Raw genomic sequence first — 27,966 nt, forward strand, 5'->3', positions numbered from 1 at the left:
TGTGAACATTATCACGGATTGAAAAACTTGCACGTGATTGACTGATTTTTTATTTTAATTTCTTTAATTTTATATTAAATCAATAAACAAAGAAGAACCCAATAAATAAATATACATTTAAAACATAACAGTATCGTCTTTTGGCAATATGGTCTTTACATAATGATTTTATGTTAAAAAAAAAAATACGTTAGCTGGGTTTTCACATGCAGGGTCACAATTATTTGAATTCTTGATTTCTTCTCAATACACAATAGGCTATATGTAGGTCTATATTATTTATATTATGTGTGGTAATATGCTTAAATAAAGTGTCAAGATGACAATTTTCTTAAGGTAAACATAACCTTTGGTCACTACTGTGAGCTATACTTTCAATAGGTAATTATTAAACTTTCAAAATATACAAAATCAAATTCTTTTTACCTCTGACTGCAGAATGTAACCCTTCATCATTTACTTGTCTTTTCAGAAGATAAGGAGAAATGGCTCACTGTGCTGATGTTTCAAACATCAGTATCTCAGCGAAGGATGGCAGCAATATTTCAGCACCAGTCTTATCAAACTTACAGGTTGAAGGAAACATAAACATTACAAACTATTTTACAGGTATGTCTGTTTATGTTGAAGTGTCACAGTAAAACCTATTATGTAACCTATAGGTGGCATATAAAAATCCACAAGAATAACGTACAGGGAAAATAATACATTTATGACATTTACTGACATATGTTTTTGTACTATTTTGTTTTTAAAATAATCTAGATAATGTTGAATCTGCAACTGAAACCACAGGTATGTATTCTCTTTTGTACTTAAGGGGTTAAATTAACCAGACCCGGCACTAGAGGTGGAGAGCTGTGCCCACCTATGTATACAAAATCTTTACCATAAAGAATATAGAATATAGTTTTTATTTTTGAGAGTTATAAAGAGTTGTGAAATGTTTAACCGTGGAGAAAAGCGGAACTCGGCACTTCGTCGGTGATGAAAGCATATGTTGTGTTTTGGTTAGGGTGGCCATTCGTGCCAGTTCTGCCGGACACGTCCTGAACATGTTTTCGGGTTCATTCTCCGTAAGTCGGGTTGCTCGACCGCATATGTTATCGAAGTTCTCACATTTCAGTTAAAATATATTAGAAAATTAAGATTTATTTCTTTTAAGACATACAATCATTGTAGTTTCATTCGTACCTTGAAATGTAGCGGTTGCTTTTCTGAAATTAAACCCGAAATATTAAACCTTGATGACGTATGCGGTCAACCAACGCGACTTCTGGAGAACGAACCCGAAAACATGTTCGGGATGTGTCCGGCGGAACTGGCACAAATGGCCACCCTAGTTTTGGTGCTGGTATGCTGTTGACCACCAGCTAAATCAGCATCGAACCAGCATAGACCAGCATAATTCCCATGCAGGTTTTAAGCTGTTTTTTTTCAGCAGGGTATTGACTAAATCAATTGTTATTCATCCGCAAAATCATATACTACTGTCAGATTCAGATTAGTTCATTCACTGGACATTCGTACCATACCTGTAGCAACCAAAACGCCTCAGCCCAGCTAAACGCTGCCAAGCAAGCAGCAACAGTTGCCGTTTTCAGAAGAGAGCCGGGCGTTTTTAATACTGCTTTTAATGGTTTGCCATCAGAAGACAGTTTTCCTCTCTTCTAGCAATGAAATCCCGATCCCACCCTCAAGTCAAATCGCCATCCAAAGTCAAGCCTCTTTCAAAACACATAAACACGCACAGATCAGATGGTCACGTCTCATGTCTCATTCAGCAGTGAGAAAACTTTGCAGTACAGAGTCGAATAACACTTCCAAAATATCCAAACAACTGGTTTAAATCAGAATTAGTTTAAGCACACGTTCGGTTGTGTAGACGTAGTAACTATAACGTTACTCTAATCCGTAAACGAACACAAATTTCATAAGCAACACAATGTTTCATTAAAGTAGAATATCTGAATCCATCTCAGTACAAACATATCGCGTACCTACCTTACCAAAATAAACAGTGCAATGACCCTTTCAGACCCTTTGCCTCCTGCAGCTGTTTCATCTCGTGGTAAAGCAGTAAAGTTACCGATGTTAATTTGGGTTTTTGCTCTTGCTGATCCAGGCAGTTTTTGCTGTTGTTGTTAGAAAAGATGTCTTTCATTGTGTGCCTCCTGTGTAGGTTGTCAATTCAGCAGAAAAGTTTGCTGTTCTCACTGTTTACAGACAGGAGATGAGCGCACGTGAACGCGAATTTGATATTTTTGGTCTAAAAACTAGACTTATTTTCTTAAGTCATTTTGCTCATCAAGGAAATCAATCCTGTTTTAAGAATTTTTTAATATTTGCACTGAAAACACGAAAAAATTACTAAGAAAACATTTTTTAGTGTTTTTAATTCAATTAATTGAACAATTTCTGTAGCCAAAATCTATTTTTTCTATTTCGTGCACAAATATGACATACCTCACTTCTAAGGTACTACTTCAGCTGATTTCATAGCATTGTAAACGTGAAGAACAGAAGGAATAAGGCAAAATGTAAACATATTTTGCCTACACAAAACAAATGCTCAATACCATGCTGTGATCAGTTCACTTTATTGGTTTATTACTTTAATTTAACATGAGTAGTTACATTAACCCCCGATAACTTTGACAGTTTTCATATCTGATGATAACTTGATTGATCATCACCTGATGATGCTTTCTTATGCGTCTCATAGTAAATTCTTCGCTAAATGAGTGGCGTACATCTAAGTAATCAGTGTAGCTCGCTGCCCCCTCTGCTGGTAAAAAGAATCATTACATGATTCCCCCGGTCTGGTACTACAAAGGCTACATGCTGATCTGGTTTTTCAGGGTATTTGCTGGTTGTTTTGGACGTGCTGTAAAACAGGGACATTTCTGGGGAAAGCTCCAGTCGGGGACAGAACACCAAAAAACGGGACTGTCCCCAGAAAACGGGGACGTCTGGTCACCTTATCATACACATCTCCTGACGCATACAGTTTTGTATGAGGCAATGTCTAGGACATATAATACAAACATTGTGATTGTTCAATATTTCTTTCTGTATAATGGACCAGCGTAATTTGACGAGGACACAAAACACCCGGCTTCAGCAGAAACAACATAAACAAATGTCTTTTGTGGACTAAAAACAACTTCCGCTAGACTTTCACATAGAATCAATAACAACAGAGTCCTGTTACATTAGTTTATTTCTGATATCAAGGGAAATAAATGTAAATTATATATCCTTCCTTCATATATCATATCTAAAGCATATCAACCATTAGCCTATAATTATTTGTATACAATGTTAGCTAAAGGTCCTCCCTACCTTGCTGCCAAACCTATTCGCACAGTTGTGATCCATGCTCGTGATCTTCCCTCGTCTTTAGCAAACCAAAACAGTTAATTTTCGACAAGCTATTTGTTTCAGAGATCACTTTAGCCACTAGCCAGACTGATAAATAAAAACAGAGCCGAAGTTCACTTCGGTTCAGTCGCATAACATGTGATGAAACCGTCAAAACATTTTACAGCAAACTGCATGTGTTGGTATTAATCATGTCTTATTTTAGTTCTTATTTATCTTTGTATTTAATGTGTTTTAATTGCACACATATATTTATACCACTTAGAATATGAATGCCACCCTGGGGCCGGGCCTGAAATTAACCCTACTAATCTTTGCTCGTATTAGGAGTTTATATTTATTTATTTATTTAATAATGAATTATGTGTCCTTATATGTAAAAATGTAAATCTAGTGATATATTGACAACCACAGAGTAAAAATCTGGGTGACTGCAAAGTTAAAGATCATAACTATCATTACCATACCTGTACAGTTCAGTCAGCAAACAAATGAACTGATTATGTCCTCTATTTTTGCAGATACAGTCTCATTGATCACTGAATACAAGAAGTCAATACTGTCCGAGTATGCTTATTTGACAGAACACACCTCTCGTGCGGGTGAACAGGTGCTCCTTAATGACCGTTACATTGACCCAATGATTGTTCACAAACACAGAGAAAGGGAGGAGAAAGAGCAGGAGATGCGTTCAAGAGGAGATAAGTTCTTCATCTCCAGAACTAACCAAAGAAACAAAAGCATCAGCCTAAATCAACTTTTCAGTCCGGAGAGCGAGGCTAAGAAAGGTGTGCCGAGAGCTGTAATTCTCCAAGGAGACTCTGGAACTGGGAAATCCATCACCGCACTTAAGATCCTTCTAGATTGGGCTTCTGGAGAGCTTTATGCTGAACTCTTTGATGTTGTGTTTTATCTGAGGTGTCAGGAGCTCAGTGGTCTTTCGGGTGAGATGAGTCTGGTGGAAGTTTTGGACTGCAGCTTAACTCAAAATGAGATTGCTCAGATCCTAAAGGACAAATCACAGAAAACCTTGTTCATTGTCGATGGCTTTGATGAACTCGTTTTGTCCTCAACCAATAAGTCCTTGCCACCAAAACCAAATATCAAAGCCCATCCAACAACCATTCTCTGTTCTCTTCTGAAAGGACGAATGATGAGAGATTCTTTCCTGCTGGTCACCACAAGGTCAGCAGCTGTAGATAAACTGGAAGGTGTTCTTAAAAAGCCACAAAGCTTCATGGAGATCTTAGGTTTCTCAGAGAAAGGAGTAATGGAATATTTCGAAAAGTTCTTCGACGACGAAGAGTTCTCTAAACAAGTGTACGAGCAAGTCAGGGTGCACGAGATGCTCCACACCGTTTGCTTCGTTCCTGTCTTCTGCTGGATCATCTGCACAATTTTCAAGAAAAAAGGAAAAGATGGCGTTGCCACCAGTGAGCTGACCACCACCACCTCCATTTTTGTTGACTTCACGGTAACGATGTTGAAGCATCATAGTAGTTTAAGTCAGGATGAACAGTTTAACCTCCTAAAGAGTCTGGGCCAGCTGGCAGAGAGTGGGACGGCGAAACGTCAAATCCTATTTCGCAAGAGCAGTCTTCCAAAGGAAATCTCAGGTATTCCAAACGTTCCCTTTCTCTGCATGTTTCGTCAACAGGAGAGAACGTTTCTAAAAGAGATGGTCGGTTTTATGCACCTCAGCTTCCAGGAATTCTTTACCGCTCTCTCGTATTTGTTAACGGACAAGTCGGAGGTGAAAATTAAAGTCAAGGAGCTGCTTGAACTGGCAGGCAATGGAAGGCACAACGATCATCTCTTACCTGTAATCCGCTTCCTTTTCGGTCTCTCCAACAAGAAGCTGAGTCGTCTGTTCGTGGGGGAATCTGCATCTTCTGTCATCCGTGCGCAGCTGGAGAAATGGATAGGCAGAGTTTTAGTGAAGAACATCATGAACACCTTTTACATGAGTGATTTCATTCTTCATTGTCTTTATGAGCTTCACGATAAGGACATTTTAAAGAATGTTATGAGGCTCTGGGAAAAGTCAGGCATTCACATACACTGGACTCTGAAGAGTATTGACTGTCAGGTCATCATGTTTTGCCTTCAGTTCAGTAAACAGATTAGCAGATTGGAGCTGAGGTGCAATGCAGAACATCTTAAAGCGCTTCATTCTGCCATCTCCAGGTGTTACACACTGTGGTAAGTGCTGGTAAATTACATGTTTTTTACACTGTTAATAGTATTTTCAAAGCAGTAGTTTATGTCCTTATCATTTATCTATAGGAAGGTTTACTATGTTTTAATTTTAAAAGCACAAAATGTACACACTTACACAGTGTGCTATACTTTCATGCAGAACTGTGTACTTCTACACTGTAATAAACAAATTGTCATACTATGTAGGCCTAAGTTACACAAGATGTCAGTGGTGGTTTAAAAAGGTCTCAATATGTACTATTGGGTACAGATATGTATACATTTGGTATCAATAAGTACCTCTGAGATACTAATATGAACTCTTTAGTTCCAAAGCTTTTTGAAAGAGAACCGCACCCCAGTGCCATCTCACCACCCCAGTTCATTTTTTCTGACAGTGTACATTATCCCAAAAGTTTGTAGTATTTGTAAATCCAAAAAATTCCATGTCCCTTTTCATTGTCAACTATCGGTTTCCACTTGTGAATACCATACATCTCTGGATGGTGAAAACGTCATTAGAGGTCGACCGATATGTTTTTTATGGCCGATACCGATATTAAGAGAGCTGTATGTAAGGCTATAAAAAACAAATGCTATTACAGTAAGAGACAAATAGAACATTGGTGAAACTAAAAAACATTAGTTTTGCATAACATTTATAAATTTACCCTTTTAAAGTACTTAAACTATACAGTGAGGAAAATAAGTATTTGAACACCCTGCTATTTTGCAAGTTCTCCCACTTAGAAATCATGGAGGGGTCTGAAATTGTCATCGTAGATGCATGTCCACTGTGAGAGACATAATCTAATAAAAAAATCCAAAAATCACAATGTATGATTTTTTAACCATTTATTTGTATGATACAGCTGCAAATAATTATTTGAACACCTGTCTATCAGCTGGAATTCTGACCCTCAAAGACCTGAAAGAGTCTGCCTTTAAAATGTCCACCTCCACTCCATTTATTATCCTAAATTAGATGCACCTGTTTGAGGTCGTTAGCTGCATAAAGACACCTGTCCAACCCATACAATCAGTAAGAATCCAACTACTAACATGGCCAAGACCAAAAAACTGTCAAAAGACACTAGAGACAAAATTGTACACCTCCACAAGGCTGGAAAGGGCTACGGAGATATTGCCAAGCAGCTTGGTGAAAAAGGTCCACTTTTGGAGCAATCATTAGAAAATAGAAGAAGCTAAACATGACTGTCAATCTCCCTCGGACTGGGGCTCCATGCAAGATCTCACCTCGTGGGGTCTCAATTATCCTAAGAAAGGTGAGTAATCAGCCCAGAACTACACGGGAGGAGCTGGTCAATGACCTGAAAAGAGCTGAGACCACCGTTTCCAGGGTTACTGTTGGTAATACACTAAGACGTCATGGCTTGAAATCATGCATGGCACAGAAGGTTTCCCTGCTTAAACCAGCACATGTCCAGGCCCGTCTTAAGTTTGCCAATGACCATTTGGATGATCGAGAAGAGTCATGGGAGAAAGTCATGTGGTCAGATGAGACCAAAATATAACTTTTTGGTCATAATTCCACTAAACGTGTTTGGAGGAAGAATAATGATAAGAACCATCCCAAGAACACCATCCCTACTGTGAAGCATGGGGGTGGTAGCATCATGCTTTGGGTTTTTTCTGCACATGGGACAGGGTGACTGCACTGTATTAAGGAGAGGATGACCGGGGGCATGTATTGTGAGATTTTGGGGAACAACCTCCTTCCCTCAGTTAGAGCATCGAAGATCATTCGAAGCTGGGCCTTCCAACATGACATTGACCCGAAGCACCAAGGAGTGGCTCTGTAAGAAGCATATTAAGGTCTCCAGACCTGAACCCAATAGAGAATCTTTGGAGGGAGCTCAAAATCCGTGTTTCTCAGTAACAGGCCAAAAACCTGACTGATCAACAGAAGATCTGTATGAAGGAGTGGGCCAAAATCCCTCCTGAAGTGTGTGCAAATCTGGTGAAAAACTACAGGAAACGTTTGACCTCTGTAATTGCAAACAAAGGCTACTGATTTTCTCAGCTGTTCAAATACTTATTCGCAGCTGTATCATACAAATAAATAGTTAAAAAGCATAGATTTTGATTTTTTTTTTTTAAATTTAGATTATGTCTCTCACATTGGACATGCACCTACGATGACAATTTCAGACCCCTCCATGATTTCTAAGTGGGAGAACTTGCAAAATAGCAGGGTGTTCAAATACTTATTTTTCTCACTGAATTTACAAGACATAATTAATGTGTATCTGGCATCTTATGGTACTGTTTGAATAAGTGTTTTAAACTAGTGTGGTGTTGTGTATGACACAACATAACGTCATGTTAAAAAGTGATTAATGATTGGTAATTTTACTGTCTGTTAGACTTTGGCTTTACACTGAGTGACACAGAGTGTCTTTTTTAGTAACAAACATCAAATTAGAGAAGTAATAGAGAAATGTACTGGACATTTGAAAAGATTTATCGGCCGATGCGATAATAACAATAAAATCCAAGTATGGGCCGATATATCTGCCTCTGCCATATATTGTCCTATCACTAAACGTCATCTCCCATTGGTCGACTCTCCATGTCATCAAGCTTTGCCTTTGAAAATTTTACCTCTAGGGGTAAAAAGATACATATTGTGCATTTAATTTACATATAGTATATTCATTTATTTAGCAGAATCTTTAAAGCCACAATATGTAGATTTTCACCACTAGAGGTCGCTATGAAATTTCGGGATAATGTAAGCACACAACTGCATTAAATATATCACACAGTGCAAGTGGTTTTTGAATATAGTTTTAAAAATCATTATATTAAAGAGAATAGCGATTTTTTTTTTTTCCACCTGATGAACGATAAACCAATGACAGCCAATCAAATCTATATGAACTTCAAGTGCAAATGCGTTTTAAAAAAACAGATTACCCTGTGGAGAAGCTCATTGTTGAGGTTTATAACATAAAATTACCTCAGGTATCCAGCACTGATACAGTTGGTGTGAAATTCATTTCGTAATCCTTTTTTTCCTACCACATTGACTATGCCAAAAGGTAAAATATTGGATTACACAAACTACTAGATTCACTGTTTAAAGATACGCAAAACGTGGCATGTTGAGGACATCTTATCCGTTGTGTTTATGCAACAAGAACAGCATATTTACACATTCAGTGACGTGTAAACAATTGCAAACGTTTTTATTACAAGAAGTATGCACTATTAGTTAATGCCATTAAAGGCAAGCGATTTGCGCGTGTTCGAATTAAAATAAAGTTATTGTTATTGTCCGGTGATGTGGATGCTAATAGTTATAGTTAACTTATAGTTATAATGTGAACGGCCCTTAAAGAGTAACTAAACCCCTGGTCAGAGCCTGACTCCACCCACTGGCAATATTTGAAAAATGCAAGAAAAGTGGGCAGATCCCAACGAAGATAGAGGGGACGAACTCAGCTCGTATCAAGTGTGTGGTGAGATCGTAACAAGGGCGTGGTGAGCTTGAACCTGCTTACGTCACGAGTCATTTTTTGGACCCAACATCCAATAGGAAAATTCAACTGCAGTAGCCACCGTTCAACCTGAAGAGGGCAGCAATCAGACGTTTTTACACCATATATTGTAGTATTGAAACACTTTATATCCAAATGTCAAAAAAGTTACTAAAATCAATGAACAGCACTAATAAAGCATCATTCTTACAGATCATTAACTAAAAAAAGTTGGTTTAGGGTTTAGTTACTCTTTAAGTCAAGTGTACAGTATACAGAAAATGCATGTTCAGGTTTTTTTGCTCTTTTCTTTTTTTAAGGTTGGAATTTGAATCCATGTCAGACACTGATGTTGACGTCCTGATTTCAGGTCTGGGGAGGAAGAAGGAAGTTAACTATCTGAAGTAAGGTTCTTAATGTTGAGATATGTAATATATGTTGTCTTACCTGTAAGCATGCAGTAAATGTACCAAAACACCATAACCTCAATAATGAGTTCCATGCACTACATTACTAAGATTACCATTGACATCATTACATCATATGTAAAGTGATGAATTTTTCACAGGATGCATGATGGAGATCTATCAGATGAAAGTCTGCAGAAGATCTTGAAGTCCATCCGTGGTCAGCAGTCAGTCGGTGACTTTCGCCTCTCCGTGAAGTCCATCAGCTATGACAATGCAGATCTAATCATGAACTTCCTCATTAAAGAGATGATGGGTAAAGAGTTCAGGTAAACTGTTAATTGAACACGAAGACGGAGGTGAACAAATACAGGCACGCAAGAATATACAGTCCATGTAAAGCCAATTTTTTTCACATTTGGTCTTGACAGCATTTGCATTGCCAGTCAAGCAGAAACGAGAGAAGAGACTCTGTGCTCGGAGTTCACAATAAAGACCAAAAAAAATTCCTGCTGGTAATGCAATTCATTTCTTCAGTATTTGCAAAACTAGCTTTTGATGCGAATATGACTTTAAATCAGTTCTTGTACTCCATATGTCATCTTTTTCTTCTTCTCTTTACCATCTGTTAAAATAAAAATATTAAAAGGTTTTCCTCTGAAATTTAAGGCTGACTGTCGGGCACTCGGAAGAGGATGAGGGTGAAATCTTAAATCAACCTGGTGTTGGTTATTATCAGGCCTTTTCAAAAATATCCTTTGCGATCTCTACTACATCCAAAATATCTACAGTTGATTGGAGAGATTTCCTCAAGATATCAAATAACCTAAGATGCTTCTTAAATGTGTGAGTACTACTTTGTTTCTGTGGAAAACCTTACTATTGCTAACATTCTTATTTATCCATGGATTGATGTGTTTTTGTATTTTTACATACAATTATTGTATTTTTGTATTTTTGTTTCCAGTAAAGATGCAGAGTTTGGTGAAAACCTGGATTTACTTTTATCATTCCTGAATTCAGTTCCTGGTTTAACTGAGGTTGATATACATGCCACATACCTGACAGAGATTTGGACCTCAAGAATTCTTTCCTACCTTCATGTCAATCCAAAGATTTCTCGTATAATGTAAGAAAAAAATGTATTTGTTAAATCTCACTGAATTGAGGATCATCCATTACTTTTTCATTCCTTAATTTTTATGGAAGATACAAACAGAAAACACTGGAAAACTGGCGGCCGATGACTCTTTTGAAGGGTGTGAATTCAAAATATGTATTTAGCATGTCATGTGTGTTGCTCGTCATTTCAAAATGTGTGTTGGTTGTGTCATGTGAACCTATTTGCATCATGCTTCATGTCAAAATACGTGCCTGCTGCACACGCGACGAAAGGATTTATGATAAAAGACTAAATACCCGTAAGACACTCACTTAACAACTCTGATTAGACATGAGATTCAGTGAGTATCTGACAAATGCAAACGTCTCTTTTATCATAAACGCCTTCAAAACTTCTGCAGCAGGCAGATATTTTGACATGACGTGTGATGCATAACTCATCGAACACACATAACACTTAAACACTAAATATGTGTTTTGACGAGCTTTGCATCATGCACTCTCGAAAAAGAAGTCACTGGCCGCCACTGTATACATTGTACATTTATGAATAGATTAGACCTATATATTGCAGTGGCCAATATATATACACGACATTCATTATCATAATTCCTCCTGCTTCGAACTGTAAGTTAATTCCTGTTAGCAACCGAATCTTTCAAACATGGTAAGGAGTGTCACATTTCCAGGTGACATCAGAGGTATTCAGACCAATCACAACTTACAGGTTAGCTGGCCAATCAGGGACACAGAGCTTTTCAGATTGATGAGTTTTGTACAAAATCAGAGCGTTTGAGAAAGGCAGGATATCTGGAGCTACAAAAATGTACGTTTTTTAGCAATGAAAAGTCATTGACTATTCTAAAATATATGCAAATATCATTTCTAATGTATTGTCACTTGAGAAGCTAAAATATTTGCTGAAATGTGAGGGGTGCATCACTTTTGTCACATACTGTATGTCTTGTAGATGTTTTACAAATATTTAAAAAGGGTATGCTTATTAATATTATGCATAAAAAATATTGATTTAGTTTCCAATTTTCTCAGATTTCTGTCTTTTTGTGTCTTTCACAGGTTTGTCTCTCATTTACTATAATTATCATATCGGCCATACTGCTTTGTCAAAATTGATATCGTTATTGGCCATTCAAAAACCTATTTCTGTTGACCACTAAAATCTTTATATTATTTTATCACATTGATTGCGTTTTTTCTCTTTTGCAGGTTTTATGTGAAAATCGTCTTGACGAGTGATGTTGAAAGAGTCTGTTCAACGTTTTGCGTCTTTAGAAAGCCATTTGTGCCGTAAGCCGTCTTCTTTTGATCTGACTCATTTGGTTAAGCCTGTAACTCTGATACAGTAACATTGTTTTGTACCTTTGCAGGTATAAGATGCATGACAGTGAGGAAGATAATCCATCATTGATCCTCTCAGTGGACAGATGGGCTTATGATGCTGTGTAAGAATTTATCACAGAAATATCCTTGCATCTAAGTTGCCAATGTTACTGAACATTAATGAATATAAATATATTTATGTAGACGCTGTAGCAGTGGAAAGCCGATTCAGTCGTACCCTCATGACACACCAGCTCTTGTGAAACTCAACCTCAGTGTTCCTCCTCTGGAAGGATCTCGTTTCACTTGGGAGAAACTTTTCCAGGAGACCTACCAACTTATTCAGTTGATAGAAAAGTGAGTTTGTGTTCTGGATAAATGAATTTATATAAATGTTATCATATTAAGCAAATAAATTCTAGAAAATAAAGGTCCTACAAAAGTATTTTTTACAGTGATGCTGTAAAAAAATTTGGTTCCTCGAAAAAAAATGTATTTAAAGATTTTGAAAAGAACCATCACTAGACACGTTCCATTAACTTTCAAATTACACGGATTGAAATTGCGAATTGAAAAAGCACCAAATGGAAACACGTCAATTTCATAAAAACTCCCATATATCAAAAAAAAAAAAAACTAGTCTTGGGTGAGGTGTTTTTTCAGCCAATTCGAAAAAGGAACCGCAAAAAACTGCAATGAAAAGTGATCATTCTTTAAATATGGCATGGTTTGGTTGGAGGACAAGACAGTGGTCGACTTAATGCAGCATCGCAAGAACCGACAAGCACATGATATCAAAATACAGTGAGAGCAATTGAAGAGTCGACTGCTCTGTATGCTTTTGAAATGCTCTCACCCTAATTTGATGTCATCCACATGTCAATCCCCACTGTCTCGCGAAAGAACAAAGTTACGCTTAGTCACATAACATGGTTAATGGAAATTGTGACATTTTGCGATTTTTTTTTTTTTTTTTTTTTTTTTTTTGCCTTTTGCCCAAATATTTAATGGAAACCAGGTTTTCCCTTACTGGGGTGAACAAACACCTAGTGGTTGGCTAAGGAATTGCAGGGGGCATTAGAGTTGATGAATAGTGGATCCTCAACCCATGGTGTGATATAACTTCCTTCAATCACAGACACATACCTGCATCTGTTTGTGGCCCGCTGTTGCAGTGGAACTTGTGACTGTTGCTGTGGTATTCTCTTATTCTGTGCTCTCATTACTCATAGTCCTTTCCAGTCCAGTCGTTACCATTTTGTCAGTCAATGAGTCATCTTCCGCCCCCGCTCTCACAGACTCTAGGGGTATTCTCATATGTTGCCTTTCTGTAGCTAAAGCGGGTGTTACAAACATACTGTGAAGCATAGGAACTATAGAAATGGGAAGCTAACCCATGACTGTCCCAATGTGGTCCATTCCCTCCTGTCAGCCGTCTCTCCGTGCCACCACAAAGACTTTCCCCTGTTGTCAACTGATCTTTCTCAGTAGTTACTGGACAAGTCCAGATATTCAGATTCCAAGAACACAGTATGAGGTGTTACTATCCATTGTGCAAGCACTTCCAAGAGTTCATGATCTGTGAGCCTGATAAAAAAGATAACATTTTGGGGAGCGCATCGTCTGTAGTGTACCTTTGGTTCCTAGGGTGTTTTGGCCTTTCACACTATACACCCTCCCCACAGGTGGCCAGCGACAGGGTGATCAATCCTACGCTTGCATCCCATTCCCAATTATTAGGAGTTGCCCATGGGACTATGCATGGCAGGGGCGTCCTCCTCCTTGAGTCATGCATTGTTGACCGCATACCTCCTGGCCCTCTCACTTCGGGGCCCAGCTGGGGTCTTTCCTCTTCACCCAGAGCCACTGACTGCTGCCTTCTGCCGCCTCCGAAACAGCTCTGATTGCAGAACGCTGTCTCTGGCCCTTAATTCCCAGGTCTAGATGTTGCCACAAAACCGCTGCAGTTCACCTCCACTGGTTGGACTTCTGTGTTCCAGCCATGATGCCGTGCTTCGGCATAGCTATGCCTTGATCGCTCATAAGCCTCATCTACTGAGTCCTCCTAGGGTACTGTGAGCTCAATAATGAAGCCCTTCTTAAGCGAACGGGACCAGAGCACCATGTCTGGTCTTAGGGTGGTGGTTGCGATCTCCGGAGGAAACACAAGTTCCCGACCAATGTCAGCTAGCATTTTCCAGTCGCGTGCCAAGCGCAGCTGGTCTCGCTCTGATGGTGTAGATCTGCTCTTTGGTGGTTTTGCCCCTTCACGGACAAAAGTCGTCCATAAGGGGTGTGATGCTGCTGGGGGTGGTAGGGAGTTGGTGGCAGCTCGCTTGTCTTCCAGGGCGGACCCAAGTTTTTTTTTGGACTTCGTTGTGACGCCAAGTGTAGTGTCCTTGGGTGAGGCTTGTTTTACACCCTGTGAGAATATACGCCTGAGGTTGGCTGGCATGGAACAGAGGGCACAGTCCAGATCGTCATTCATGCCATTGGTGAAGATTAACTGGTGTTGGAAGGACGTCATATGTTGCTCTGATGAAAAAACTTAACCGCCTCGCTTCCATGGCCCACAGATCCTTCCAGCTGATCTTCCTCTTCTCCATACTGTCCCATCGAGTCCACTGTCCACCAGCCTCCTCCTGATGCCATACTTCCTGCACTACCATCTTCCGCCGCTCTGGTGCATTGGCCTTACTCCAAACAGCACGGCTAGTTAGCCCAAGGCCTCCTCTCCCTTGCTGAACATGACCCACAATGTCAGCATGTCTGAGGGCTGCTGTTGCCTCCTGGACTGCTTTTCCTGGCCTCCATTCGCACCCAGTTGCCAAGGTCAGTGCTTTGTTGCTCACCACTGGGTCTCGAGAATCATTCAGTGTCACCTGGAGCCTGATTTTTGCACACTTGAAAACCTCTGTTGTACTGGTGAGGGACAGCTTGAGGACACCATCTCCAAAGAGGACTATGGTGGTAAGGCATCGTGGTACTCAGAGCCACTTCTTTAAGTAGCCTGTGACTCCTCTTTCCATCTTCTCCACTGTTGAGGTTGGAACTTCATACACTACTAGGGGCCACAACACCCAGGGTAGGAAACCAAACTGCAGACAGATTGTATTAATAAATAAATATAAATAAATAATTGTATTAAAAATAACAAAATACTTATACACATACTATTAAAAAGATGTTTAATCTGAATGTCATGTGACCATTACACAGTACTACAATAATATCAGAAAACTGAGAACTGATGCAAAATACTACGATAAACACTTTAAAACTAATTTAAAACAAATGTTTGTTAAGTTAAACATGCAAATGTGCTATTAAATTATTAAAATACTAAATATTAAGGGTACTTCAATTTATGTCAAGGGTGTTCAGCTGACAAAAACGTTCAAAAAACCCTGCCAATAAAGCACAATTTTTGGGCAAAAGTTCATAAAAGCAGCATTTTCTGATTTGCACTACAACATAAGTTTTTTTTTGTGGAACTAAACATGACAACACACTTTTTAGAAACTTTTATTTGTAAGACTATAGGTAAAATAAATATATTATCACTGATAAATGTTGAAGATGTTTCTTTATATTAATTATGCTCTAACCAGCAGTATATATTGATATTTTATTAGACCCCCAGATCTGGAGGATCGTGTGGATTCTCTGTTGGTGTTTTTGGATTCGGTTCCTGGTCTTAAGAAAATACAACTGTGGCTAAACTACATGAATGAGATCTGGGCCGCTGCTCTCTTCTCTCTCTTTATGTCTCGCTCAAGTTTACTTCACTTAGAGTAAGAGCATCAATTACTGTACATATACACTGTACCGTAGTAACATCTGAATCCAGTAGTACAGCCACAGTACATTTTCAAAATGAAAGTTGTGTTTGTGACGACAGGTTGAAAACCAGTTTGACTATTGGTGTGGAGAGTCTGGGAATGATAAGACACGATGGAATAAAGTAAGACATCCACTTTTCGGTTTTAAACCTGTGTCCCTTTTCCACACCAGGAACTGTGTGGCAGCGCATTCTGCTTTATGATAGGCTATATGAAGGACACAATTGTGTCTACATTTATGGATTTGGCAAAGTGACTTACAGTGTGTATTCTCTGGGTATTGAACCAATGACTTTTGTATTGCTTCATAATGCAATGCTCTACCGATTGAGCTATGGGAAAGCACCTGCAAAGTGTCCTGTCTTTTTTGCAGGTTGTCTGTGGGATGTAATCATGTGAATTATATAGATGATTATGACATCAGTTTCTTAAAACCTCCAGTACACAAAATGCTTCCCTGCATTACCTTAACAATAACAGATAAGTCTGAGAACAGCAACGCAGACTGGAAAAAATTCTTTCATGCCTACAATCAGCTGAAAGTCTTGACTGAAAAGTAAGTAAATATTTGGACACTGGTAAGTATGCATTTGTATGCTTGTGAGAGAGGCTGTATTTTGAAGGTGGTTTTATTTTTCTGTTGTTTTTTTCCTATAGTTGTCCAGAGTATGATGAGCATGCAGGTGACCTCCTCTCTGTCCTGCAGTCTGTGTCCGGACTGAAGGTTCTGGATCTAATGGTTAGATTCATGAATGTAGATGAAGCATCTCGAGTCCTGGATCTCCTTCAGACTAACCCCAGTCTGCACATAATAAAGTGAGAATTAAGCCACACCAATATTCATATACTGTACAGCTTATATAATATATTACACATGCATAATTTTCTATTGTCTAGTTTTTTGGCTATTAGGTTTCCAGAAACACCTGAGACAGACTTCAGTGAGAAATGCGGTAATACAATCTTCAGGTGAGAGATGACTTATAATGAATAATCTAGAAAAGACATATTTTATATTTCCTAAAGGTGCACTGTGTAGATTTTAGAGGCATCTAGCCGTGAGGATGTGAATTGCATCCAACAGCTCAGCTTTTTGCGGGAGACCCGTGGGGCCAGTGGGATTTTTGCATATAATAGAAATGGGGACGACATATGAAGTTGAGAAGAAAATTAAGCCAAACATTATGTGGCACATACCCTGTCAACTTCGGGGAGCACAGGCCCGAGGAATGCTGTTATATACTGGAAGAACTGCTGAGCACTAGTGACAAATCAGGTTGTTAACAGTTAAACTGTTAGTTTGTTTAATTAATCATTTGGTGCATGTGTATCATGCAGTATACTTTTGAAGACTGAGGTGCCCCTAGTTGTGGTTTTGTTTTAATTGTTAATGCTGCAAAACACACACAAAATAAAATGATGCCATTTTAATTGCGAATGCCGAGTCAAATCCTTGGTTTCAAGGCGGACATTAGTTTCCCAAGAGACACGAAAAACAGCGGAAAATGCGTGTCAGCGTACACAAATAAATTAATCAAAATTTTTGTTACTATAACACGACTTGATGTGAGTTACACAGTGCACCTTTATGATTAAAAAAGATGTTTAACAAATCTACACTGCAAAAAATGACTTTCTTACTTAGTATCTTTGTCTTGTTTTCAGTAGAAGGAGTAAGATGTATTTTCCTGATGAGCAAAATGACCTTGGAAAATAAGTCTAGTGTTTAGACAAAAATATAAACTTAAAACGGAAAAATATTTTTTTAAAAAAGTTTACTTTTTTCATAAACACTTAATTCAAGAAATTTTTTCTTATTACATTGGCAGATTTATTTTTCTTGTTTTAAGCACAAATTCGCTTAAATTTTATATATTTTTTTCTAAACACTAGACTTATTTTCCTAGGTCATTTTGCTCATCAAGAAAATACATCTTAATTTAAGAATTTTCCAATATTTTTACTGAAAACCAGCAGTGCACATTGTATTGTTAGTGTACATTTAAATAATAAATATAAGATACATATGAATTGCATAATATTAAAATTTTATTCAACATTTTTTGACATAGTTTAAGTATTTGCAAAAATTAATTAAGTTTTATCAGAGGTTATCTGATGTGTTTATAATAATAATAATTAAACTTTGATGTGATTTTGATTTTTGAATCTGAAGTGCAGCACATTACTTGCATGTCTGTGATGTTTTGCCATTTTCCTATAGGACCAGTAAGAGTGAAGAGGACAGTGATGATTCAATGGACAGATTCATTGGTTTTGGGTAAGACTGCATGATCTTAAAGGTCCACCATGTAGATTTTAGCGGCATCTAGTGGTGAACCAATGGCTCAGTCCACAGCTCCCCCCTCACTTTTGAAACCAAAGTGAAACTACGATAGCCGCAACAGGACAAACATGTCATCATCTGAGACAGCATAGTGATGAAATGCGCTCTGTAGATCAGTTTGTCCATTCAGGGCAACTGTAGAAACATAACGGTAACTGACATGTTAGAATAAATGGCTTACTCTAAGGTAATAAAAACAACACAGTTCATTATGTTAGGTCTTTATACACCATTGATAATATAGTTATATACACTCACCTAAAGGATTTTTAGTAACACCTGTTCAATTTCTCATTAATGCAATTATCTAATCAACCAATCACATGGAAGTTGCTTCAGTGCATGTAGGGGTGTGGTCCTGGTCAAGACAATCTACTGAACTCCAAACTGAATGCCAGAATGGGAAAGAAAGGTGATTTAAGCAATTTTGAGCTTGGCATGGTTGTTGGTGCCAGACGGGCCGGTCTGAGTATTTCACAATCTGCTCAGTTACTGGGATTTTCTCACAGAAACCATTTCTAGGGTTTACAAAGAATGGTGTAAAAAGGTTGATGCTAGAGGTCAGAGGAGAATGGGCTGACTGATTCAAGCTGATAGAAGAGCAACTTTGACTGAAATAACCACTCGTTACAACCGAGGTATGCAGCAAAGCATTTGTGAAGCCACAACACGCACATCCGTGAGGGGGATGTGCTACAACAGCAGAAGACCCCACCGGGTACCACTCATCTCCACTACAAATAGGAAAAAGAGGCTACAATTTGCACAAGCTCACCCAAATTGGACAGTTGAAGACTAGAAAAATGTTACATGGTCTGACGAGTCTCGATTTCTGTTGAGACATTCAGATGGTAGAGTCAGAATTTGGGGTAAACAGAATGAGAACATGGATCCATCATGACTTGTTACCACTGTGCTGGCTGGTGGTGTAATGGTGTGGGGGATGTTTTCTTGCCACCCCCACAATGGCTGCATAGGTGCACTGGAACAATCCTTCCAAAATGCAGTAAACTTTCGGTCAGGGGTGTTCAGCATCAACCCTTATTCACTTTCATTATAGAAAAAATACAAACAAAGTCAAAAAGATTATGCATATTTAATGATACTGCTTTTAATGAAATGTTTTGTGTCTCCAGGTTTCGGACTGCAGGACAGGTGGAGGATAGTGATGATGAAGAGAGCTTGTCTTCATCTCTCAGTGACAGCAGCAATGAAAGCAGGTGAAACAGTGTTGGTTATTTATCTGATATCATCATCACACCCATAAACATCAGACTGGGATTAATGACGCATGCAAATGAAACTTATACATGGCATTTGTCTTTGAAGCGATTGTGATGAATTGGACGACACAAAGCGTTTCTGTTCATCTGAGATCCTCTGCACAGATATCTGGATGCACAAAGTGAGCAGAAGAAGTGACGTTGCAAGTAAATGGAGGTTGGAAACAAATTTCATTTTGTTGTTGTTATGTTTATACTGTATATGCCTGTATGTTGTTCCACGTCGCGGCCGCATCACCACCTCAGGTGTGCATTTTTTTCTAATAATTCAATGGCCCATCGTCATTTATTCCTTGCATATACAAATGTGGTGCAATTAATCGTTATGCAACCCTAATTGTTGATTATTTTAGGTTTTGTTGGAGTGAGTTTATTTAAAACAGTTGCTAGTACAGTAGCAATTGCCAGAAAATGATCAATTATTATACATTGATAGCAACTGATATTATAACTTGATGCACTGTTAGTACATTTGATATTCTGTATACAAAATGCACATACACTATATTACGTCAAGATGCCTCATGGCAGTTGGTATGTATTTTACGAGGTGGCTAATTTAATTTAATTTGTACGACCATATTTGTACATTTTTGTAGGATTTGCTTTTGCCCCTGTGAAGTTGGGGTTAGGGGTGGTGTTTCACAGAGGTGTAAAGTACTCAAGTATTTTTACTTTGCTCAAGTAAATTTTTTCAAGTACCTGAACTTTGTCAGAGTGTTTTTCTTAGGCAAACTTTTACTTTACTACATTTCGATGCATAATACTGTACTTCTTAACCGACTACATTTCATAAAAACTATTTTTTATCTATAATACTTAAATACATTAAAATCCAGTACTATCTTATATATATATATATATATATATATATATATATATATATATATATATATATATGCTTTAACTTTTATATACATTTTTACTTTTACTTGAGTTTTTTAATATAACTAATTAAGTATTAAAATATATTTAATGTGAAATGTAGTGGAATAAAAAGTATGATATTATGCTTTCAAAATCTGCACCTTTGAAGTTTTGTTATTGTTTTTTTTATGATAATTGAATGTTTTTGTATGATTAACTTCATACAAATTCATACAAATTAGTCAACTTGTAAAGTACTTATGAATTCACCTAAGATCTGGCTAAAATGACCCAAGATATTAACTTTATCCTTAAAACAAGCAAACATTTTTTTTATCTATTTATTTTATTAATAATATGGGCATTTTGCTTATAAAGTAAATGTATCTAAATAATTTTTTGCAGTTTGTATAACTTTTAAAAAGTGTTAAGATTTCTTTAGTATTTGTGTCGAAACATCTGAAAAAAAATTGTAAAAAACACATTTACATAAACATTCAAACAACATTAAATTAAACCTGTAAATTATAAATCACGATTTGATTTGTAAATTATAAACACTAAGGCTGTTTTTCAATATGCGATTTTCAGCGATCTTGCAACCTTGTGTCTCGCTCTACATCATCATTAACATTCAAAGTTCAATACCAATGCTCAAGAATGCAAGTATAGAGGACACATGAAAATACCCGGATGTGGAATTGATAAACAGCCTAAGAAAGATCTGGTTTATTATAATTCTAGGTGTTGGGAAAAATTTGGAGCTAAGCAAACCCCCCCTTACTCATTTTCAAAATAAAAGCATTAAAAATCTCTGAAATATTTCACTATACACATTGTGTTATTTTAATACAGTTGCATACAGCACAAGTTGACTTATTTGTATTGTTTTACTGATTTTCAGGATCATTTTGAAATGCACTGCTTCCAGTCCAGATACACAGTCGCCTCTAACATGCATAACCCTCACCCTGTTTGAAACCTCAGGAAAACCCAGCACGGACTGGAGAGACTTCCTATGGGCGTATAACCAATGCAAAGGGATATCTACAAAGTAAAACATTATAGCATTTTTAATAAATGTTATCTGTTAAATCTTTGACATATATTAACTAAACATGAATGAGATGTGTAAATCTTAATCATTTTTTATGCATTGGCAGGAGCTCGCTGTTCAATGAGCGTGTAGATGAACTGCTGCACTCCCTGGATTCAGTTTCGGGTTTGATTGAGTTAAATTTATTCACTGACACTCTGACTGAAAACTGGGCTCTAAAGATCCTCTCCATGTGTAACACGTGCTTAAATCTTCAAAACATCTGGTAAGAGAAACTCCTTCAATGCTTCAGCTAAAAAGTCCAGACATTGAGATGAAATGTTGAGATGAAAGACATTTCATTTAGGAATTAACTGTGTAGCGTTAACTTGTGTGAGTGTTTAAAGTTTAGGTTGAGAACACACTCAGTGACTTAATAAAAAAAAACGTTAAAAACGAAGTGAATTTATGATAAGATTATTTCAATTCTCAAAGCATGCATGCGCAAACGTAACTTCCTTGCGCACTCCCGACGCACAAACCACTGGCACATTAGACATACTGTAAAAAACAAAAACATCAGCGACTTATTTTCAATAATCCCAATAAACAAGAAAAAACAAAGAATAACAAACTCAACAGAAATGTACAAAATATTGCGTGTCGGCTTTTGTTGTGGTATAAAGGGTTTTGTTTGTGAGTGGATGGTTGGTTTGGAAGAAGTTTTAGCGTGCAAAATCTCCTAGTTCTTCTTATTTCCTAAAACTTTAACAGATAAATAATTGTGCACCAATAACAAGAGAATGATCACACTTCTCAGCGTGCTGTTTTTGAGGAGTGTCTTCATTTGCGTCTTACATTTTGTGCAGAATAAACATAAAATAAATATCCCAAGGAATCCAAGGATGGCTTACACACAGTGATAGCCACTTTTGAAACACTGCTTCATTAAGCTTCAAAATCCTTACAAATCTTTTGTTTCGAATCATTGGTTTGGAGCGTGTATCAAATTGGGAAGATCATGTGACTTTAGCAAACCAGGCTTTATTACGTCATTGCGATTTTGCAATGTTTTATTACCACAATGGCTGCCACTAAGGGGTGTCGTGAACCCACAAACCAGTGTCTACTTTAGTTTTCAATTATTTCAGATCAGTTTTATTATGAATGTAAATAAAAAAGAAATGCATCAGTTGTGTTTGTACTAGAGATGCTAACAATTAATTGATTGTCAATCAATTGTTAATAATAAAAAATCTATAAAACTTGTCGATGGTCGAAAAAGCATGGTCATGGACGTGTGTGCGGCATCTGCGCAAAACACATACAGCAGGAGAAAAAAATGAAGTGAGCACACATAAGTTAAACTAGCCATGATCACAACAGTGTTTGAAACAGTGAATCTTCTGGTGATTCGATTCAAAGCTTCTTAAAAGAGTGGTTTTTAATGAACTAAAGAGGGCGCACGTCACTCCTCTCATTGTCAGGTTACACTACCTTCCTATTAGCCTGGTATAACCAGACTCTCGTACATTCATTTCATTTGTACAGAGAGTCTGGCCACGCTCCATTGCAAAGCGTTACTTCCGTTAAGGAGGGTCCATTGTTGAAGTTTAAAACTATTGGATCTGCGCAGAGTCACTCAGGATCTGCCAAAGCCAATCCCTAACATGTGGTCGTGACGTATATCATGCACCGAAACCGTCCGGAAACAACAAGTCAGAATAATCAGACAAACAAAAGTTAGCAAACCTGGTTCTTGCTCCGGCTTTTACTTCTGTATATTCGGCAGTTTTGCAACAGCGGACCAAATATCTTTTCTCACGTCTTTCTCCGCTGCCATTACTGAACTACAACTCAAACTGACGCACGACCTCAACGTCATCGTTCTTAGCCACCCCCATCTGTTCGCTGATTGGTCCTGCAGATTTTTGCAGGAGAAAACGAAACTCTATAGAGCAGTCCCAGACGTACTGCTGAAGCGAAATGAAAAATAAACGGAAGCACGTAGGAGGGCGGAGCCAGGCTACCTTCCTATAGCAGCTCGCATCAAATTTAAAGCTCTGCTCCTGGCCTTTAAACCACCACTGGGTCAGCACCCCCTTACCTTCCCTCGCTGACACAGACTTATATACACACTTGATCCCTGTGCTCTGCCACCAAGCGACGGATTGTGGTGCCATCCGAAAAAAGGGAAAAAAATCACATCTCTTACACCAACACCCCACTTACTAATACAGAGCTTAATATCTTTTTCTATTTTCTACCTTATCTTTACGTTTTCTCTCCTTAAAAAATACTTACCCTTGGCTATGTATACTGTGTTAGACTTGATGTTCTAGTGCACTTATATATTGCTGTTCTTGTGTTGCAAATGAGGTAACAATAGAAGCAATTAGAGCAAGTCGCTTTGGACAAAATGTATATGTATAGTATGTCTAGTTTTGCCTGTTTATCAGTTTGCAGGTTGACCATAACAGGAGAGAGATCGACCTTAATGTTTGTTCCTCTATCAACATCACCAAAAATATCACAGACTCCATGTAAGTTTGTTCTGACACTCATCAGTGTTTAAACAGCAGTATAAAACACATCTTATAAACTAATAAACTATTTATAATGTGACTTTGTGCATCTTTTTAAGGGTCACTATTGACATTTCGTCAGCACACAGAAAGACCAGAACGATACCATCATTCATTTCATTTACATCACCATGTTCAACAATTCTCAAACTGGATGGACATGAACTCCTTCAAACCCTGGACTTACTTAAAGGTTTAAAGGCGAAGTGAGGCTTAAATAATAACTCATCATTAAACACCTGCACATAAAGTTTGGCTCTTCAATTGCTTGCTTTTTTCTCTTTGTGTTTAAAATACTACATGTATTTAATATGCATGTGTAATTTAATGCGCAAAAGCTTTTGCTGTCAATGTCATTTAAAATAACCATACAGCTCTAATGATGTCTCTTTTTTTGCATGTTATCCAGCGGTGAAGAGCATAAAGAGTATGTGGGTAGTTTGATGGCCATCTTGTTCTCTGTTCCTGATCTCCAGAAGGTCACAGTGAACATTGGCAATCTAACAGATAAGTGGGTGAAAAGGATTTTGTCACATGCTAAAGGTTGTCCAGGTCTTCAGGAGTTCAGGTAATAAGATGTTTGTTTGCTATAGAGCACAGTTTATAAAGTATTTTCTTATTCACTTTAAATAGCCAGTAAGATGCTAATTTTAAGCATCCTACCCTGCAGAAAAAAATCAGCATCACACCAGCATGGGAATTATGCTGGTCTATGCTGGTTTGATACTGGTTTAGCTGGTGGTCACCAGCATACCAGTACCAAAACACAACATGTGCCATTTTGAGTGAGACCTTTAAAGCAACACTATGTAGTTTTTTACCTTTAAATAATGTCTCTAAAATTATTTCAGTGATAGAACAACTTTTAACTGGACAAATTGTACTGTTGCTGCAACCTGAGCAGCCTCCTAGCTGCTACAAGCACACTCTGAAAGTGGCGGTGGAGGGTAGAGCACACAGCCCCGCCCCTCCCCCTGCCTGCAGAAGAGTGTCTGATACCAGGCACTGTTGCACTTTTCAACCACATGGGGGAGCTGTAAGTCATTTTTACATGGAAACTACATAGTGTTGCTTTAAGCAAGTGTAACTTAAGCTAACCGGGCCACAGCTTAACTGCAACATGCGTTGCTAGCACAGCTTACTGATAATACATTACAATAATCTAGACATTTTAGAACACTCAATGTAAAAAAAAAAACCCAATGTAATAATCATACTTACAGGTTGTGGTTAGGAGACGCATGTTGTTCCAAATAAAGTGGGTACTGAACCATCTTTCATCACCAAACGTTTTGTAAATCCCTCATTGAAAAAGTACTTTTAAATTCTGATTCTCCATATCTTCATCCTTTGTGTTTTCAGTTTGTGTTGTTTTCATTACCAGAGTGATATAAAATTTACACACTAACTAGCCAAAGTGTCTGTGTGGGCAGGTCAGAGTTTTTGTTTCTCCCGGGCAAGGCTGTAGGCGGAGATTATTATGAAAGGTGTTCGTATTACGTGGACGTATCTGTGTGGCTCTTCAATAAAAGAAAATGTTTAGATGCAACAAGTCTCTTAAAGGAGACATATCATGCTAAATCCACTTTCTTAGCTCTTAAATGCATTTTGTTGTATATTTGTAGTGTTTAGAAGTACATAAAAGTTGAAATTAGTCTCTTCAGGTGCTTTGTTGATATCTTTATATTCTGTTTTGGTCATATTTTCCAACCGGTTCTGATTTTTCTATTATCTATTACGTTTTTTGAACAATTACGTCACAGTATTTGCAGCGGAACTGCTAAATAAGGACATCGACTTCCAGCCCAACACTACGAGCAATCCGCCATTTTCAATTTCTCGCTGCGATATTGTAGTCCAAGCTCAAGGATGCAGAAGTTACGAGAGAGTAAATCAAAATGTTCGGTTGTTGAACCTGTGCCTGGTTGAGTTTTATTTTTCACGGAAATGTCATTTTTTAGTGCGCGAAGCACTTCAAGGATAACTATTTCACCAACCTCCACCAGTATAAAGTAGGATTTGCCGATAGAATTTGTCTGATTGAGGGGTCAATTACTTCTATCTTTGGAGACGACGAGCAGAGCACTTCGGTAAGCTGTAAATAACTTTAAAAACAGTAAAGTACACGGTGGTCATGGTTTAGCAGTGCTGTTTCTCAATCCGAAGGCTGCAGCCTGCGGATGTCGCATGTGGTCATCAACCCGGGATTAAGTTATAGCATATTACAACAATTTACGATTAACTAAGAATAATAGTCAGCTTTATAATTGTTAATATTCTGAAAAAAAAAACAGCCGGCATTAACACAACATTGCGATACCTCCATATGAAGACGTTGTTCTGCAGGTTCGTCGTCTTCATTTTCATCTCGCTCCATTTCCGACTCTGGCGCGAACATATAAGGCTGGATGGACAAGTCTTCCGTTGTTGACATTTTGTGAATAACGAGTGAATAAAAAGTTTCTGTGCCGCTAGATAATCGTATCTCTGCTATAAAACTACAAAAATGGCCGAACGGGGTGGAGTTTAACCGAGTGTCACCTCTGCAACCTGGAGAGGGGGCAGGGTTATGACGTGCATTTAAAAAGACAGTACCAAAACGAGTTGCTCTCAGATGCACATCAGAAAAGGGGTAGAAAGGGGGCCTGTGGGGCTATAATAATGAGGAATTCAGACCCAAGCATTGCAGTTTCGCTTTACATAGACCACAAATAGATGATTTATATGTAAAAAGGACAGATTTAAAAGCATGATATGTCTGCTTTAAAATATTTTACATGGCACAATTTATTGCACTTTATGTATTTCTTTATGATATATGTGTATATATTAATTTGTGTATTATATATTAATTTTGTTTCAGATGTAACTGTATAGAAGATGCTGGTTTGGTGTTGGAAGAGCATGCGGCACTTCTGCAGAACTCTCAGATCGATTCAGACTGCATGATAATGATTTCAGGGTCTGTTATACAACCTTATTTAAACATATTTTTAAAGAATTAACATAGCCTACTGTCATTCAATAGTTAAATAGTTTTGGTTTGTTTTTTCTCCAGAAAATCATCCTGCAGTGAGAAAGTGGAACTCACCTTCTGTAAGAACTCTCTCTCAACAAAGATGTTCTCTCTGAAAGATGAAAGCGAATCTGATGGAGACATTGAATTTATTGAATTTTCTGACTTGGAGTAAGAAGCAGACTGATTTTAAAGATTTAGGATGATTTTGGAAGAATACAAATCTATAATTGAAACAAATACTTGGTTTAAATAAGCACAGGAATTGTTAATGTGATGACACCACTGGGTGACAGCAGAAATCTCATTCCCATGAGTAACATAACACAAAAAACTGCACATGCACCCAGATTCAGTGATTCAGTATTGATAGCTTAAGCTGATACAGTTCTTGTGATTTGTATATATGACACACACAGAGTCATATGTTTCACTGAGTGTGTCAACCGTTACTGTACAAAAGATGAATGACATGACCACAAAGATTTGTAAAGTGATAAGTACATGTGATTAAATGTGATGAGGCCCAAGTTCATTTCAACATGTCCTCATTTAGGTCATAGCTTCAAGGGCCAGTCCTGAAACTACTGATAAAATTATGATGTGAAATGCAAAAATCATGATGAAAATGTTGTGGATCAAATATATTTCTGTTTGATAATGAAATAAAGAAAATCTACAATGGATGTCTGGTTACATTTTATTATCATCCAGGTGGATGCTGCACATTGGTGGTGGTTAAGAAGATTCCCCCTTTCATATATACTGTGAAGCAAAAAAGTATTTGAACACCCTGCTATTTTGCAAGTTCTCCCACTTAATAATCATGGAGGGGTCTGAAATTGTCACCGTAGGTGCATGTCCACTGTGAGAGACATAATAAATAAAAATCACAATATATGATTTTTTAACTATTTGTATGATACAGCTGCAAATAAGTATTTGAACACCTGTCTATCAGCTAGATTTCTGACCCTCAAAGACCTGTTAGTCTGCCTTTAAAATGTTTATCTCCACTCCATTTATTATCCTAA

General features: G+C 37.7%; 2 protein-coding genes across 5 annotated transcripts in view; both read left to right on the top strand.

Annotated features, from left to right (window-relative positions):
- The window catches only part of LOC135767158 (uncharacterized), a 72,823-nt gene extending 45,205 nt beyond the window's left edge, over positions 1-27,618 (top strand). For all 4 annotated transcript variants that reach the window (XM_065276808.2, XM_065276809.2, XM_073815022.1 and 1 more), the window contains 9 exons: positions 19,282-19,365; positions 19,475-19,585; positions 21,200-21,349; positions 21,459-21,617; positions 23,791-23,874; positions 23,976-24,122; positions 24,326-24,484; positions 26,780-26,878; positions 26,975-27,618. In XM_065276808.2, coding sequence (XP_065132880.1) covers positions 19,282-19,365; positions 19,475-19,585; positions 21,200-21,349; positions 21,459-21,617; positions 23,791-23,874; positions 23,976-24,122; positions 24,326-24,484; positions 26,780-26,878; positions 26,975-27,107 — 1,126 coding nt within the window. In that variant the 3' untranslated portion in view covers positions 27,108-27,618. The remainder of the gene's footprint in view (positions 1-19,281; positions 19,366-19,474; positions 19,586-21,199; positions 21,350-21,458; positions 21,618-23,790; positions 23,875-23,975; positions 24,123-24,325; positions 24,485-26,779; positions 26,879-26,974) is intronic.
- Positions 422-18,083, top strand: LOC135767159 (uncharacterized). The gene is made up of 17 exons (XM_065276813.2): positions 422-609; positions 766-795; positions 3,906-5,586; positions 9,407-9,490; positions 9,655-9,822; positions 9,925-10,008; positions 10,163-10,339; positions 10,461-10,622; positions 11,843-11,923; positions 12,004-12,078; positions 12,161-12,313; positions 15,592-15,750; positions 15,858-15,920; positions 16,172-16,354; positions 16,456-16,614; positions 16,711-16,767; positions 18,023-18,083. The coding sequence occupies exons 1-17, from the start codon at positions 486-488 to the stop codon at positions 18,081-18,083; spliced, it is 3,501 nt and encodes a 1,166-aa protein (XP_065132885.2). The 5' UTR covers positions 422-485.
- Positions 27,619-27,966: the final 348 nt, after the last annotated feature.

Source organism: Paramisgurnus dabryanus, chromosome 6 (assembly GCF_030506205.2).
Source record: "Paramisgurnus dabryanus chromosome 6, PD_genome_1.1, whole genome shotgun sequence".
Classification (NCBI taxonomy): domain Eukaryota; kingdom Metazoa; phylum Chordata; class Actinopteri; order Cypriniformes; family Cobitidae; genus Paramisgurnus; species Paramisgurnus dabryanus.

Coding starts and splice junctions, on each gene's coding strand:
- LOC135767159 (XM_065276813.2), top strand. CDS start 486: ATGGCTCACTGTGCTGATGTTTCAAACATCAGTATCTCAGCGAAGGAT. Junction 10,340..10,460: donor CTAAGATGCTTCTTAAATGT/GTGAGTACTACT, acceptor TTTTGTTTCCAG/TAAAGATGCAGAGTTTGGTG. Junction 15,921..16,171: donor ATAAGACACGATGGAATAAA/GTAAGACATCCA, acceptor TCTTTTTTGCAG/GTTGTCTGTGGGATGTAATC.